At 36.2% G+C, this 15,643-nt stretch overlaps 2 protein-coding genes across 2 annotated transcripts; both read right to left on the bottom strand.

Moving 5' to 3' along the window:
- Positions 1 to 1,655: 1,655 nt before the first annotated feature.
- LOC150057500 (olfactory receptor 14A16-like) lies at positions 1,656 to 2,579 on the bottom strand. Its single transcript, XM_090340044.1, has one exon. It carries the CDS (start codon positions 2,577 to 2,579, stop codon positions 1,656 to 1,658), a length of 924 nt encoding a protein of 307 aa, XP_090196170.1.
- A 10,239-nt stretch (positions 2,580 to 12,818) lies between these two features.
- LOC150057499 (olfactory receptor 14A16-like) lies at positions 12,819 to 13,742 on the bottom strand. The gene has a single exon (XM_090340043.1). It carries the CDS (start codon positions 13,740 to 13,742, stop codon positions 12,819 to 12,821), a length of 924 nt encoding a protein of 307 aa, XP_090196169.1.
- Between the last annotated feature and the right edge of the window lie 1,901 nt (positions 13,743 to 15,643).

The following is a 15,643-nucleotide window of genomic DNA, read 5'->3' as shown; positions in this document are numbered from 1 at the left end:
TATTGTATATACATTATTCAATTATATTAAATACCTGTTGGTTCCTTGGTTAGATATAGAGCCTAATTGCCCAATAAATATAGCTATTCTTTCAGAATATTTTTCAGGTTTCAATTCATTTTATTTATCCACTCATTTGCTTATATCATCCACAGATTTTATTAATTTATATCCATTTTTTTTCCAGTCCTGAGCACTGATTTGGGCTTTCTCAAGTCTAGCTCTCTAACACCAGAGCCACAGCGCCACTTCCGCTTTTTCTATATGTTTATACCAAGGAATCAAGCCCGGGTCTTTGTGCATTCTAGGCAAGCCCTATACCAGTAGGAAAACTCCTGGCTCCTCATTTATATCAACTTTTAATTCTCATGTTTATTTCACTTACATTATATCTTTCGTAATAACAACTCATTTTTCTTATTTATAAAGAAGGCAGAATTTGGGCAATTCTGTGCCAGAATCATCATTTGGTAACTCTTTTAAAACCAAAATTTTCTTGTTGCCTAGCTTGCATAAAGGTGATTAAATGAGATTGATAATAAGCCCTGAATATTTTATTTGTAATTATTCTGACAACTTTCTACAAGTATGTCAATGTCACCTTGTGAAAAGAAGAGTAAGGCACCAGTCTGTGACAAGGGTATTTATCACAGAGTTTCAGAATCTACTGTTAGAATCACCAAATCCCACAGACAGCTGGATTAGCTGCTTCACTTCCAAAGAATCAAGTCTTCCCACAGTCACCAGCTACTAACTTTGTATAATCTTACAGAATGTTCTTCCTTATGTTCTCATCTATGGAACACTTGACAAACAAGATTACACTTGGTATAGAATTTCCAGACTTATCCCTTAATCCCTTACTACCTGTATGACACTATACACACACACACACACACACACACACACACACACACACACACACAAATGCACACAACTTGTTTTAATTGTATATTTTAGAAAATTTAAGGTAGAGCACAATTGTATTTAACCACTGTTTATTTCTTCAATATGTGATACTGAGGAACTGAACCAAGGGATTCCCGCAGGAGAGGCATCTCATATTTTCTGCTTTCTTTATGACTAGTCCAGGGGCTTTTACTCAGAGATTGGCACTATACTTGGACATTTTTGTCCAAGTCTAGCACTCTGCCACTTGAGCCACAGTGCTGCTTCCAGCTTTTTCTGTGCAAGTGGTATGGAGGAATGTAACCAAGGGCTTCGTGCATGCAAGGCAAGCATTCTACCACTAGGCCATAGTCTCAGATTCCCTAGATCTCACATTTTCTAATATGAGAACAGGTCATAAGCATTAATGTTATGTAAAGAAGACAGAAAATTGCTTTGTTACAACTCAGAAAATTTAAAATAAATTGTAATGTTTCAGAATACTTACCACTATTCAACGAGAAAGGAGCACTTCCTGGGATAACCAGTAAAGATATTCATATATTTACACAATAGCATACACAATGCTAATGATTTTATCAACATATGAATTGGGTGTAGATTATGATTCTTAAAACACTCCAACCATTTCGTGGTACTTTCCATTCAGTAAATGCCCATTAGTATTGCTAGACTAAGATATCTGACAGTGAAGGTAACAGTGGCAGTCAATGAGAAGACTATGAGGAGAATGGCAGTGATGTAACTCAACAAACAACAGTGACTTTCAGTCTCTTGAGGGCTAATTTTATGTCCTTATTTCTCAGGCTATAGATGAGGGGATTCACAGTGGGTGGCACGACAGTGTAGAAGACTGAAACAATCAAATCAAAGGTTGATGGAGACTTGGGCAGTGGACGTAAATAAGCAAAAAACCCAGAAGACAGAAAGAGAGTCACAACCATGAGGTGAGGCAGACATGTGGAGAAAGCCTTGGCCCTGCCTTCTTTGGAGGGCATGTTCAGTACGGCAATGAAAATGTGAACATAAGAAATATCAATGAACACAAAGCAGCCCAAGTCTAGCACTAGGCTGAGTCCAATGACTACAAACTCGGCAATGTTGTGAGAACAAGACAATGAGAGCAATTGTGGAATGTCACAGAAGAACTGGTGAATGTCAAGAGCCCCACACATGGGGACAGAGAAGGTAGCAGCTGTGTGAAGAATTGCGTTGAGAACTCCACTGACCCATGAGGAGGCAGCCATCTGCACACAGGCCTGATGGCTCATGAGGATCTCATATCTCAGTGGGTGGCAGATGGCTACATAGCGATCATAGGACATCACTGTGAGGAGAGATACTTCTGTAGTAGCCAATAGAGTGAGAAAAAAGACCTGGGCGACACATCCAAAGAAGGAAATGGTGTTGCAATTTAGCAGAGAGTTGGTAATGGACTTGGGAACAGTGACAGAAATGAGGCAGGGGTCAAGACAGGACAAGTTCTTCAGGAAGAAGTACATGGGCGTTTGCAGCCTGGGATCCCAGGTGGTGAGAGTGATGATGAGAAGGTTCCCCAGAATAGCTGCCAGGTACATCCCAGAAAAGACCAGGGCATGTAAGATCTGTAGCTCAGGGACAGTGGAGAAGCCCATGAGGAAGAAAGTGCTCTCTGAGGTAGAATTGTCCATTATCCCAAATTCTCAGCTACTCTAAAATATAAATACAGAAATAGACTGGAGTTCATAAAGGTTTACTTTTATGTTTTCTAAATTTTTCATTTTCCCTCTCAGATATGCATCTGCTACAGTATTTCTAATCACAAGAATATAAATGAAAAAACAAATGATGAGGAGGTTCATAGAAACACTCTGTGTCTTCTCTACACTTTCACCTAGACTGATTAACTGATTAAAATTCATATTGAACCCAATGAGAATATTACTTGTTGTTAGTAGAAGTTTTTCAAAGGCTTATTCTTCAGAATTATGTAATCCAAACCAAAATTGAAGTGAGATATTTATTAGCTGTCATCTTTAGTGAATTAGATGATTATTAGCATACACAGTTTACAGTGATCAATTAAATAATATACATTAAACCTTATAAGAAATCTGGTCACTAGTGGGTCACTTCTGTAATTCTAACTCTTTAGTAAACTGAGATCTGTGTAGTGCAATTCAATATCAACTCAGGGTTTTTTATGGGACAATTTTGTCCAGGTTGCTCCTCAAAACACTAACAGCGAGATTTAGCTCAAATGGTAGAACACTACTCGAGTATGAATGATTAGACACTATAAACATATGCTGAGTTGAAGCATGAGGGCTAGGGGTAAGCATGCAAGGACACACACACAGACAAACACACACACACACACACACACACACACACACACACACACACACAAAATCCTAAAAATATAGGATAGATCAATAGTACCACACACAAACAGCATAAAATAGTCTGTTTAAATGTAGTACCCAATGCTATGGACATGGTATTGGAAATATAAACTCAACTACATAGACATAAAAATTTATGACTCTATAGACATAATGTTCTATTACATAGTTTAATATGTATCTATGACATAAAAACCCTCAGCCTAACTTTAATTATGTTCTAAAATCTCAGTGCCAATGATTGTACATAGAGATTCCCTTCTTGAATACTTGTTTGTTAAATATTAAACATGATACAAAAATCAATGTTAATAAATTCTTTAATAAAAAGGTAGTCTTTTCACACAGCCTCTGTATATTCATTTCTTTTCTTATGACAGAGTCAAAGTGTCAAATTTTTTAAAATGGCAAATCATACCTATGAAAATTTCTGTGTTCTATATTTACTTGAAATGTTTTGACTTTGAGCTATTTTAAATTCAGGAAATTGTACATAATGTAAATTATTATTATTCAATAAAGAAAAATGGTGCCATGTTTTCATGTCATACAGGGTATTCCTCATTCATTTTATATCAATTTGTAAATTCACTTATGTTTATATATTCTTGCATTTATTGTCATTTCCATTTTCTTGTGAACCATTTATAACATTACATCTTCTGAGGTCACTTATTCATTTATGCTCCAAATAAATCTTTAAATTTATGATTTAAATAAAATCCATATAAAATGTGTTTCATTAAAAGATTGTTTATATTTGTTAAATGTTTTAGTGAGAGGAGATGATACTTATGTGTTCATGTAACCAGTGCAAATAGTGTTGAGTTTTGCATTAAACATGTCTGTGTCTTGAAAGGCTTTGGATTTTCTTCCCTCTTATTTCACAAATTATCTTTATAATTATTCTTCATTCTATGGAAGTACTTTTGAGGTCATAGAGTACTATTCATTTGGTTAATCTTTTTGCACAGAAAGGCAAATACATCACAGAAACCATTGGCTAATATAACAGAGAGGAATGGAAGTGTGGGTATGAAGATACTAAAGAAATAAAAAAGAATTATGCATCTGATATTAGCATTGGCTTTCCATACCTATTTTTCTTCTGTGATTGTTAAATCCAAGGTTCTCTTTTCAAAAAAAATATTCTTTTTCATTGTATGTTATTGCCGGGGTAATGTATAGAGGGATAGCACATTTGTCTGGTGGTGGGTGCATTACTTCTTTAGTAATGATAACCCTTTTCATGTTTTTTGTCCCCTTTGCTCTCCTCCCTCCTCTCCCAAAAACTATTCCTTAGCCCTTGAAATGGCTGGCAATGGCAAATACAATCCAACTACATGGAAAAATCCAAAAGATAGAAGAAAAACCTAGGCGATTTGGTATAGCCATAAACAAGAGCACCAAGTTTTGTTTGTTTTCCTTTTTAGCCAAGGGGCTTAAATTCAGGACTTGAGCTTTAAATCTGTCACTGAGCTTTTTGCTCAAGGATAATACTGTATAATTTTAAGTCATAGCTAAATGTACAGCTTTCTGGAGGTTATTTCAATATGACTCTCTTAGACTTTCTTGCCTAGCCTGGCATTGAATTAGGATGTTAGATCTCAGCTTTCTGGCTCCCATATAGCTATGCAGCTAATCTTTATTCCTAGTTTGTACGAAAGTTACTTGACAAAAGCATGCTGAAATTGAAGAAATATATGTGAATTGCTCAAAGCATTATTCATACCCATTTCTTACATTTCTAACAACCTTAACAAATTTCACATTTCTTCTGTGTGCTTTCAGGAACTGTTCTAGTGAATTGTATATGTATAAGAAAATTATTTAATTTCCAGTGCAAAAAATTCATATGGATTTGGTGTCAGTTTGCCAGCTTCCTTTCTCCTTTTGTGTGCCCTCATTCATCTATTTCTACTCAGGATTAGGAACTATAAATGTTCCCACTATTTCTCCAAGGAGCTACTGTCTTTTCCCCTAATTGTTCTATTTTCTTAAGTTTCTCAAGAGAAATAACATTTTCCTCCATAATGTTGTAGTACAATATTTTACATAGTCAGTATTGTTAATATTGAGCAAATTGTTTTTAGTATCCATTTTTATGAATATCATTCTGAAGAATTAATGTGGTCAGCATCCCTGTCTGAGGTAAAATCTAGGATTTTTGCCTTCAGGTATCACTTACAAACCTAGAAACTATTTAATTAATAAGTGGAACTGGGTTTTTAAAACACTGATTACTCAGGCAAATTGTTTTGTCTCAGGGAAATATTTTCGAACTATCACCTCTGCTGTTAGTGGCATCAATAAAATAGCCAAACAAAAATTCAGCAAAAGTATTATTTTTCTTCAGTCAATTGTGTCGACTTTGTGGGAAAACACCAGAAATTCATGTTCTTCTAGACAGCTTTGGGTGCAGTAGTGAAACAGTGAACTTAAGATGTCATATTCTGTGTCAGGAGCATGTTGATCTTTCAATAGTAAATGAGATATGGAATTTCAAAATCAGTTACACTTAAGAAAGAACTCAACATATTTTCTTATTCCTCAAATGAATTTAATGTGGTTTTGTTTTACATTGTTTGTCTTCATATAAATTTCATACATCTGAGTGGGAATTCAATTCTCTTTCTCTATTCTCCTCTCTATATGTCTACATACTCTCTCTACAAATGTCTTACACATAGTTGCACATGATACTGTGTATCACAAAACCAAACACACCGATGGCTAACACATCCAAAGTGAACTATTTTACAAATGACTTCCTATTATCCTAGGATGATGATATGTCATTTTTGAGAATTTTATTAGATGCTCACAACAGATATTTGTCTCCTCATAATATCTTCTATCTTATACTTTGCCAGCTGTTTTCAAACTTTATCCAGGACTGAAAAGTGCCACTATTACCTGGGAACTTGCTGGACATTCAGGACATGCAGTCCCACCTCAGACTTTCTGAATTCTGAAACTTGTAAATAGAGGCCAAGGAGGAACATGCTCCCTGCCCTCCTTGCTGATTCTTTCATAGATTAAGTTCAAGAAGCACTGTTTCACAGTAGTCTACTTTGCATTTCTTTCTCTTTTACCAGAAACTTACAGTATTTTCTCTTGAATGCAATCTAAATTAATACTGAACTACAATCACAGTCCTCTGGTAATAAAATACCCAAGTAGCTAGAACGAGACTCCAGAGACAATTTACCCCCATTCAAAATAAATTTGATGAAGAAATGTGTAAAACACAATATTTCAGGGCCCAGGAGTTTGGCCTAGTGATACAGTTCTTGCCTAGCATGCACAAAGACCCGGGTTTGATTCCTTGGTACCACATACATAGCCAAAAGCCAGAAATGTTGCTGTGGCTCAAGTGTTAAAGCCCTGGCCTTAAGAAAATCCAGGGACAGTGCTCAGGCTCTGAGCCCAAGCCCAGGACTGGCAAAAAAACCCACAATATATAACAATAAAAAGATTGAATTTATGAAAGTGAATAACAGCTTTCCTTAAATCTAAACAGAACTAGATGTTAACAACTCAGTAAGTTGTATATGTCTATGCTTTGCAGAAAAAAAATACTTTTGTGTTTTTGTGTTTGATAGAAAGATCGAGAGGTGGTTTGGCAAATTGACAGCAAATGCATTCCTGCACTTAAAGAAGGGAAGCAGAAACTCCCTCAGTGTTCTTCAAATGTAAGTTTCATACTGACTGAGATATTATTGAGGCACAGGGACATTATTCTTTAGTTTATAAAAGTTATGAGTTACTGAGAGATAGTGTGGCTTAAGTGATCAAAAACATGAAAAAGGAAGTATTTCAAAATAATAAGAAAGCATATGCATTGGGAGGAAGATTTTAATTGCTATTGATTGAACGAAAGTGGGATTGAAGTCAGAAGAGCTATAGTAATATGTTTCTGATCTTTGTTCCCCATATGGCATGGGAGTAACACGTGGGTTCCTGTTTGTGACTGTGTCCATTTCTTAGTGTGATTCACCCTGACGAAATCTGGCCTTGTCACAGACCCAGGGCTAAATAAACTAACTCTGTTAGTAAAAATTGTGAAAAAATGTTACACTTTGGTCTGTACATCATACGAATCAACATATATTTTTATTCATTCTTTAGTAATAAAAATCTTTATTACTTGTGATACAAAAGTCAATAAATTGCTATAATACACTTCGAGTTTTTTACCATGTAAGGGAAAATGTTTATTTGTGTCTGGAAAGAACAAAAAAACTTTCAAGGTTTATTCATTCTGCCTTGATGGCTGAGCTCAGCAGGTCTATTGGCAATAGCAAAGAAAGGCACTATGTTCTACTGTATTTGTCTAATCCTTGAAAAATATTTGTTTTCCACTATGGTGATGGATTAGGCTATAAAAACATAACAAATTCAGATAAAGTGCTGAAAGTAAATTTTGATTAAAATGAAAGTTATACCACATTTTACTTACAGGCTTTTCTTATTTTGAACACTCGGTTTTGAAATCAATTTGTTCTATGTGGTAGGATGTGTCAAGAACATGCGGAGATATTATTAAGCACTTCTGCTGGCCTTTCAGCAGCAGGTTTGCTGTTTTCACAACAAAAGGACCTCAAAAGATCTTATTTTGGGTAGTCATAATAGCAGCTGTGAGAAAATAAACTATTAGGAAAGTGAAATGCTGCCAATGAAACTTGTTAGCCACACTCTATGATTTTTTCCAACTATTTGATTAGATGCATTAACTAACATCTCTGCTATAATCAGCTCATTAAGACCCATACAATAAATATATACGCACATCAATATATACATGTTTCTTTGTATGGATATGTACATATGCATATGTGTGCAGCAGCAATTCAGATCTGGGGCCAGCTGAATGTCATGATACACATGGGTGGTGGCAGGATTTAGGTGGGTGTGGTCTCATTTCATAGGACTCAGCTGTTTGCCTCATTGTCCTACCCAAAAGCTTTAGGAGAGATAGCATATTTCTCCTCAACATTGGTTCTTCTCTTTATGGAAACAAACTTCATACTTCATGCTTTCTTTTCCTAGGGTGCAGATTATATATCAATGGGATAAATATTAGGTACTTACACCTTCCATCTCTGATGTGAACAAAAGGGAAATGTAATTTGCCAGGAGATAACATTAACAAGTATGTCATTATACCCTTAATCTGTCTTCTCTAATATTGCCACTGCTGTGATTACAGGCAGATTGGAATAGCAAAGTTTAGCAGTGTAAGTACTTACAGAATTGAAGATACCTGGCTAGAGTTAGAAAAGGCAGTAGAGGGCAGAAGCAGTCTCATAGCAAGGTTGAGATAAGCTTTACTAAATTTGCAGAGATAGAATAATGGCAAATACAGCCTTCCTTGTTCACAAAGGACACTTAGCACAGTAGACTAGTTCAGCTTTTCTGTTTTATAAGCATGCTGCATTAATTGAAATGTAAATATCCTGGGAATAAAATCAAATTATGGCCATACTGTCTTTGGAAAGAAAGGAATATCAGAAGAAATACTATATTTGTTACTACAGCTATTGTAAATCTAAAAAGACACATATTCCAACATGTCATTTGTGGTACAAAAGAAGCAAAATGCTACCCTTCCATTGTGGGCATATGTCTAAATGGTATGAGCTAGTTGTTTTTTAACTTTCATGAGAAATAAATTTTGAAAACGTCTTCCTACTTTTGATTTAAAAATATTTGCTTTCAATTGTATTTAACTGAAAACTGAGGCCAGAACTCCTCAACCTCATGCTTGTTAGCGTTTTATTTACTAATTTTGGGGAAAGGGTTTAACTATGAAGCTCAGGCTGGACTGGATTGGCTAATGCACTGCTTTTTAACTTTTAGAGTCCTGGGATTATAGACAGGAACCTCTACATCATATTTCCTATATTTCCTGGAAATGTTAGAATTGATAAAAAAAAGATTTAAAGAGTAGAATAAGAAAGGACAGAAAGAAGAAAGGAAATAAGGAAGCAAGAAAGGAAGGACAAAAGGAAGGAGAGAGAAAAGGAAGGAAGGAAGGAAGGAAGGAAGGAAGGAAGGAAGGAAGGAAGGAAGGAAGCAAGCAAGCAAGCAAGCAAGCAAGCAAGCAAAGAAGGAAGCAAGGAAGGAAGCCAGGAAGGAAGGATGGGAGGGAGGGAAGGAGGAAGGAAAGGAAAGAGGGTGGGACGGAGGGAAAGCAAGAAAGAAGGAAAGAAAGTAAGAAAAAGAAAAACATGCAAGCCGACAGACAGGCAGCAGGAAGGGAGGAACGGAGGAATAGTGAAGAAAAATGTGCCTCTGTTTATTTTCATTTTTGTAATTTTTTCCATGCAGCTGAATTTACTTTGTAGACAATTTAGCGAATCTTTATAACATCTGCCTTGGAGTATTTCTAAGACAGAAAGAACTTCCCGCCTTTTAATATGTTTTAAACACTACGACCAGAAGACCATATCAAGCATTTTATCATTACTCAAAAATCTGTGCTTACTTTTCTCCTTCATGCATGAATATTTTAATTCTTATTTTATAGAATCCTTGACATTTCTTCTTAACTCATTTTCTTTAAATTAAATAGCAAGATATTCATGTATTTTGTTACATCATTCCAGTATATTACTTACCCATTGATTGCTTGAATATATACAGTCTTAATGCTCTATAAATATAGCTATTATTTTAGTAAATTCAAAATGTTTCAATTCATTATTATACTTATCCAGTGATTTGCTTAGATCCTCTAAGAATAGTGTGCCTTTTCTAATTAAAAAATACATAATATCAATTCACTTTTTTATTTATAAAGAAGCCAGAATTTGGGCAATTCTGTTTCAGAATCATTTTGTAACTTTTTTTTTTTGTCAGTTCTGCGGCTTGAACTCAGGGTCTGAGCAGTGTCCTTGGACTTTCCTCAAGGTTAGTGCTCCACCTCTGGAGCCACAACAACATTTCTGACTTTTCTATGTATGTGGTACCAAGAACTTGAAACCTGTTCTTCCTGGATGCTAGGCAAGCACTCTACCACTAGGCCACACTCTTAGCCCTGTAACTCATTTTTACATTCAAAAATTACTTGCCACACTGGGTGTGGTGGCTCAAGCCTGTAATTCTAGCTACACAGGAGGCTGAGATCTGAGAATCAAGATTCAAAGCCAGCCCGGGCACAAAAGGACCTGAGATTCTTTTTTTTCATATATTTTTATTGTAAATAATAGAAGGGTTACATGATATTTGCCAGACAGAAGGTGCATTAATTCACATACATTGATACCCTTCCACCTGTCTTGGTCCCCACTTCCCTCTCCCACACTCCCACCCCTCATCTTGTTTTCCCCCTTCCCTATCCAATTTCAAATAACCAAATACAAATATATCTGATATATCAGGTAACAAAGTGAGATACTGTAACAATATGAGATAACCAAGGGACAGCAAAAGAGATGAGAGATAACATAGTACCCTAAGAACAACCATCATTGATTATATGGCTTATGTTTCTATATCCTAGAGATCCTTTTAGTTAGCATCATACTATATGGCCTTTTGTATTAAGGTTTTGCTCTATTGCAAATCTCTGCTAGGAGAGCCCAAGGTTACTACTGATTATGACAATTGAGGGAAACCATTGAGCCTATGTACTTTGAGTCTGGCTTACTTCACTTAATATGATTTTTTTCTAAGTCTTTCCATTTCCTAACAAATTGGGTGATGTGATTCTTTCTAACAGCAGCATAGAATTCCATTCTGTATAACTACCACATCTTGTTGATCCACTCATCAACTGAGGGACATCTAGGTTGGTTCTATATCTTTGCTATGGTAAATAGTGCTGCAATAAACATCGTTGTGCTAGTGGATTTAGTATGGCCTTGTTTTTGGATGATTGGATTAATGCCAAGTAGTGGAATTGCTGGGTCATAGGGGAGCTTTTTCTTTAGTCTTTTGAGGAACTGCCATACTGCTTTCCATAGTGGTTGAATGAGTTTGCACTCCCACCAACAGTGTAGTGGTGATCCCTCCTGGTCACATCCCCTCCAGCATCTGTTGTTATTAGTTTTCTTGATCCTGGCCATTCTAACTGGAGTGAGGTGGATTCTCAGAGCTGTTTTGCTTTGCATTTCTTTTATGACCAGAGTTATTGAGCATTTCTTCATGTGTCTATAGGCCATTTTTGTTTCTTCTTCAGAGAAGACTCTCTTTAAGTCTCCAATTAACCTCTAGAAAATGGGAAGTGGGGCTTGGGAAAAGTGGAGGGTGCTAGCCTTGAGCTGAAGAGCTCAAGGAGAGTGTCCAAGTCCAGTTCATGCACTGTGACCCTAATAAAAAAATTACCAACACATGAATAAATGTGTTAGAATGAGACTGCTTATAAGCACTGAATGTTTTCTGTGTGATTGTACTGAGAGTTTTCTACAATTATATTAATGAGACCTTATGAAAAAATAAGGTTCCAGTCTGTAACCTGGGTATGCGTCACAGAGTTCCAGGTTCTACTGATAGAATCAACATTAACTCTGCTTTTACTCAAATCCCAGAGACAGCTGGATTGGCTGCATCCCTCCCATAGAATCCAATCAGCAGGAACTAACTTTGTATATTCTCACAGAATATTCTTCCTTATATTCTCATCTATGGACATTTGAAACACAAGTTTCCACGTGGTATAGTATGTCTCTAGACTTATCCCTTAATCCATTACTACATGTGTGACACTATATGCACACACACACACATACAATTTGTTTTAACTTCATAGTTTAGAAAATTTAAATTGGAGCACAACGGTATTTACCAATGTTTATTTCTTCAATATCTGGTACTGAAGAATAGAACCAAGGGCTTCCTGCATGCTAGGCAGATACTTCCACTAGCCCATGCTCTGGCCACAGCAATGAATTTTTAACAATATACATATATATTCATATGGAGCAAAAGGGAATTGTGATATATTGATCCTTTTTCTTTAGACTGGAAGGAAGAACAATGAACCAAAAAGCATTATACATTTAGAGTAAGGAGCAAAACAAGAAGACAAAGGAACAAGACTTGCATTTGTTTTCTTCTTTTGGTTTATGCCAAATATATTAATATACAACTGCTTAAACTAGTATAGTTCTTTGTCATTTAATACATCCATTTATCCCTACAACCCTCTCCAACTCATATATCCAACTTATATTTTTAATATGAGATTAGATCAAATATGTCAACAATATGTACACAAGACTGTAGCTTGGTTACATTTCACAAATTCCAAATTAAGTTTGTATTGTATCACTATTCAAAGAGAAAGGAGCACTTCCTGGGATAACTAATATATTCATATATTTACACAGTTGCATACACAATGCTAATGATTTTATCAACATATGAATTAGGTATGGATTATGTTTCTTAAAAACACTCCATTTTATTCTATTGTCCATAAAATAGATGCCCGTTATTTTCCCCGACTAAGTCATCTGACCGTGTAGGTAATAGCGGCAGTCAGTGAGGAGACTATGAGCTGACTGGCAGTGATGTAACTCAACAAACAGCAGTGACTTTCAGTCTTCTGAGTGCCATCTTCATGTCCTTGTTTCTCAGGCTATAGATGAGAGGATTCACAGTGGGTGGCACTACAGTGTAGAAGACTGAAACAATCAAATCAAAGGTTGATGGAGACTTGGGCAGTGGAGGTAAATAAGCAAAAAACCCAGAAGACAGAAAGAGAGTCACAACCATGAGGTGAGGCAGACATGTGGAGAAAGCCTTGGCCCTGCCTTCTTTGGAGGGCATGTTCAGTACAGCAATGAAAATGTGAACATAAGAAATATCAATGAACACAAAGCAGCCAAAGTCTAGCACTAGGCTGAGTCCAATGACTACAAATTCTGCAATGTTGTGAGAACAGGACAGTGAGAGCAACTGTGGAATGTCACAGAAGAACTGGTGAATGTCAAGAGCCCCACACATGGGGACAGAGAAGGTAGCAGCTGTGTGAAGAATTGTGTTGAGACATCCACTGACCCATGAGGAGGCAGCCATCTGCACACAGGCCTGATGGCTCATGAGGATCTCATATCTCAGTGGGTGGCAGATGGCTACATAGCGATCATAGGACATCACTGTGAGGAGAGATACTTCTGTAGTAGCCAAGAGGAAGAAAAAAAAGACCTGGGCGACACATCCAAAGAAGGAAATGGTGTTGCTGTTTAGCAGAGAGTTGGTGATGGACTTGGGAACAGTGATGGAAATGAGACACAGGTCAAGACAGGACAAGTTCTTCAGGAAGAAGTACATGGGCGTTTGCAGCCTGGGATCCCAGGTGGTGAGAGTGATGATGAGAAGGTTCCCCAGAACAGCTGCCAGGTACATCCCAGAAAAGACCAGGGCATGTAAGATCTGTAGCTCAGGGACAGTGGAGAAGCCCATGAGGAAGAAAGTGCTCTCTGAGGTAGAGTTGTCCATTATCCCAAATTCTCAGCCACTCTGAAAAAATGAAGTGGCAGTTATACTGAATGTAAGGATTTATTGTTATTTTTCTTTGCTTTCCTTTCTGCTTTCTCAGTGTACATTTTCCTGAAGATTTGAGAATGTACAGACTGACACCAGGAAGCCCGCATTGAGCTCATTTACCACAGTGTTGCTACTGTACTGCCGATGAGAGATCTTCCATTTCTTATTTCAACCTTGTAACTTCACTTAGGTTGGCATCTAAAATGCATATTTGACTTAATTTCAATTGTACGTATCCAACAATGCATATAAAAGGTATCCCAAATGAAAAAAGTTCCTATAGCATTCATTTACTTTTTTTAAATTTTATTTTATTTTCAAGGTGATGTGTAGATGGGCTACAGTTATTCAAGCCTTTATTAACTATATAGCTTTTATTAAATATTCTGGATATCAATGTTTTAGTGTTGTTGTGATTCAGTTGAATAATAAATATAAATACCTGAGTATCTGAGTGCAATATGCATGGCTAGCTCGTATGCACACACACATACGTATGCACACACACACATACACACACAACACAAAGTGCCCGACATATGCCTTAAGAAAGACATCTTTCAACAAAATCTCTGATTATTCAGTTTTTTCCTTGTGTCAAAAAATGTGCAATCTTTGAAAATGAGTATACAATAAGAAAGAAAACTACTAAGTTTCATTTTTAGTTACTTTGAATAAACCTTACTCTATTTTATAGTTCTGATTATGTAACTATTTCAAAATCTGGTTGTTCATAGAGCTTCAAATTTCAGCTTCTTTTTATGCATGATAGGATATTACAGCCATGTTTTGTATTAATCTTTGTATTTTTTCTTCTTGATGTTCTTTTCCCTTTTTTTGTCAGTCATGGGGCTTGAAGTCTAGGTTTGAAGGCTGTCTGTGACCTCCTCACCTCAAGGCTATTGCCCTACCCCTGGACCTGGACATTGTCCCTGAGCGCTCAAGCTCAAGACTACTGCCCAACTGCTGGTCCTGGCAGTGGTCCCAGCACCTCTTCTAGTTTTATAGTGGTCAATTGGAAGTAAGAGTGCCTGGGTTAGCTTTGAACCGTGATCCTCAGATATCAGCCTCCTAAGTAGCTAAGATTACAGGCATGAGCCACCCCGCCCTTCTTAATGTCCTTTTCATATGCATTATTTTGTCATTTCTTCTGTACCATTTGTAGATCTTTCAAGTTTAATAATGATTGATACTATAAATACACTTTATTATTTATTTAATTCAAATATTATTTTTCATATTTATGAAGTAGTCTGAGAAATTGATACTTATATATTATGCATAATGATCAAATCAGAGTAACTATCATTTTATCACTTCAGACATTACTCCTGATTATACTCTTGGAAACTTTGAATTCATTTTTTCCTTTTTTTTCTAATTATTCCTGATTCTGAAATATTTTCAAAGTAAATTTTAGTGTTCTAAAGATTATATTTATCCTTTTATTCATTGAAAGACAAATATTGCTAGTAGTTATTCATAGAAATTAAAAGCCTGCTGTCAGGAGAATGAGAGGGTTCATAGGCACTAGAGATAGAGTGATAAGGAAGAAGTAGTTCTGGTATTCTATAACTTATATTTCTTCCATGTTTGTATAAAAACTACAAGTTGGTTCTCCTTCTAAAAAGAAAATCCTTTAGAACCTGACATGGATAGCAATTGCTATCACAGTATTTCTGACACAATCTAATTCTAAGGAAATCTTCAATAAATATTGTAAAAATGTAATTTGTTACACAAACAGATAATAGCACCAGTCATTCTTTCATTTTTGACTTTTGGTACGTTTCTTGACTAAAACTTTTCCCAGCATGAAACTGATCTATTTTAATCCCAGAGTATTTTTTCAT

This window comes from Megascapheus bottae, chromosome 10, assembly GCF_031878675.1.
Source record: "Megascapheus bottae isolate mThoBot1 chromosome 10, mThoBot2.hap1, whole genome shotgun sequence".
In the NCBI taxonomy this organism is placed as follows: domain Eukaryota; kingdom Metazoa; phylum Chordata; class Mammalia; order Rodentia; family Geomyidae; genus Megascapheus; species Megascapheus bottae.
This window is presented reverse-complemented; position numbering and strand designations above follow the sequence as displayed.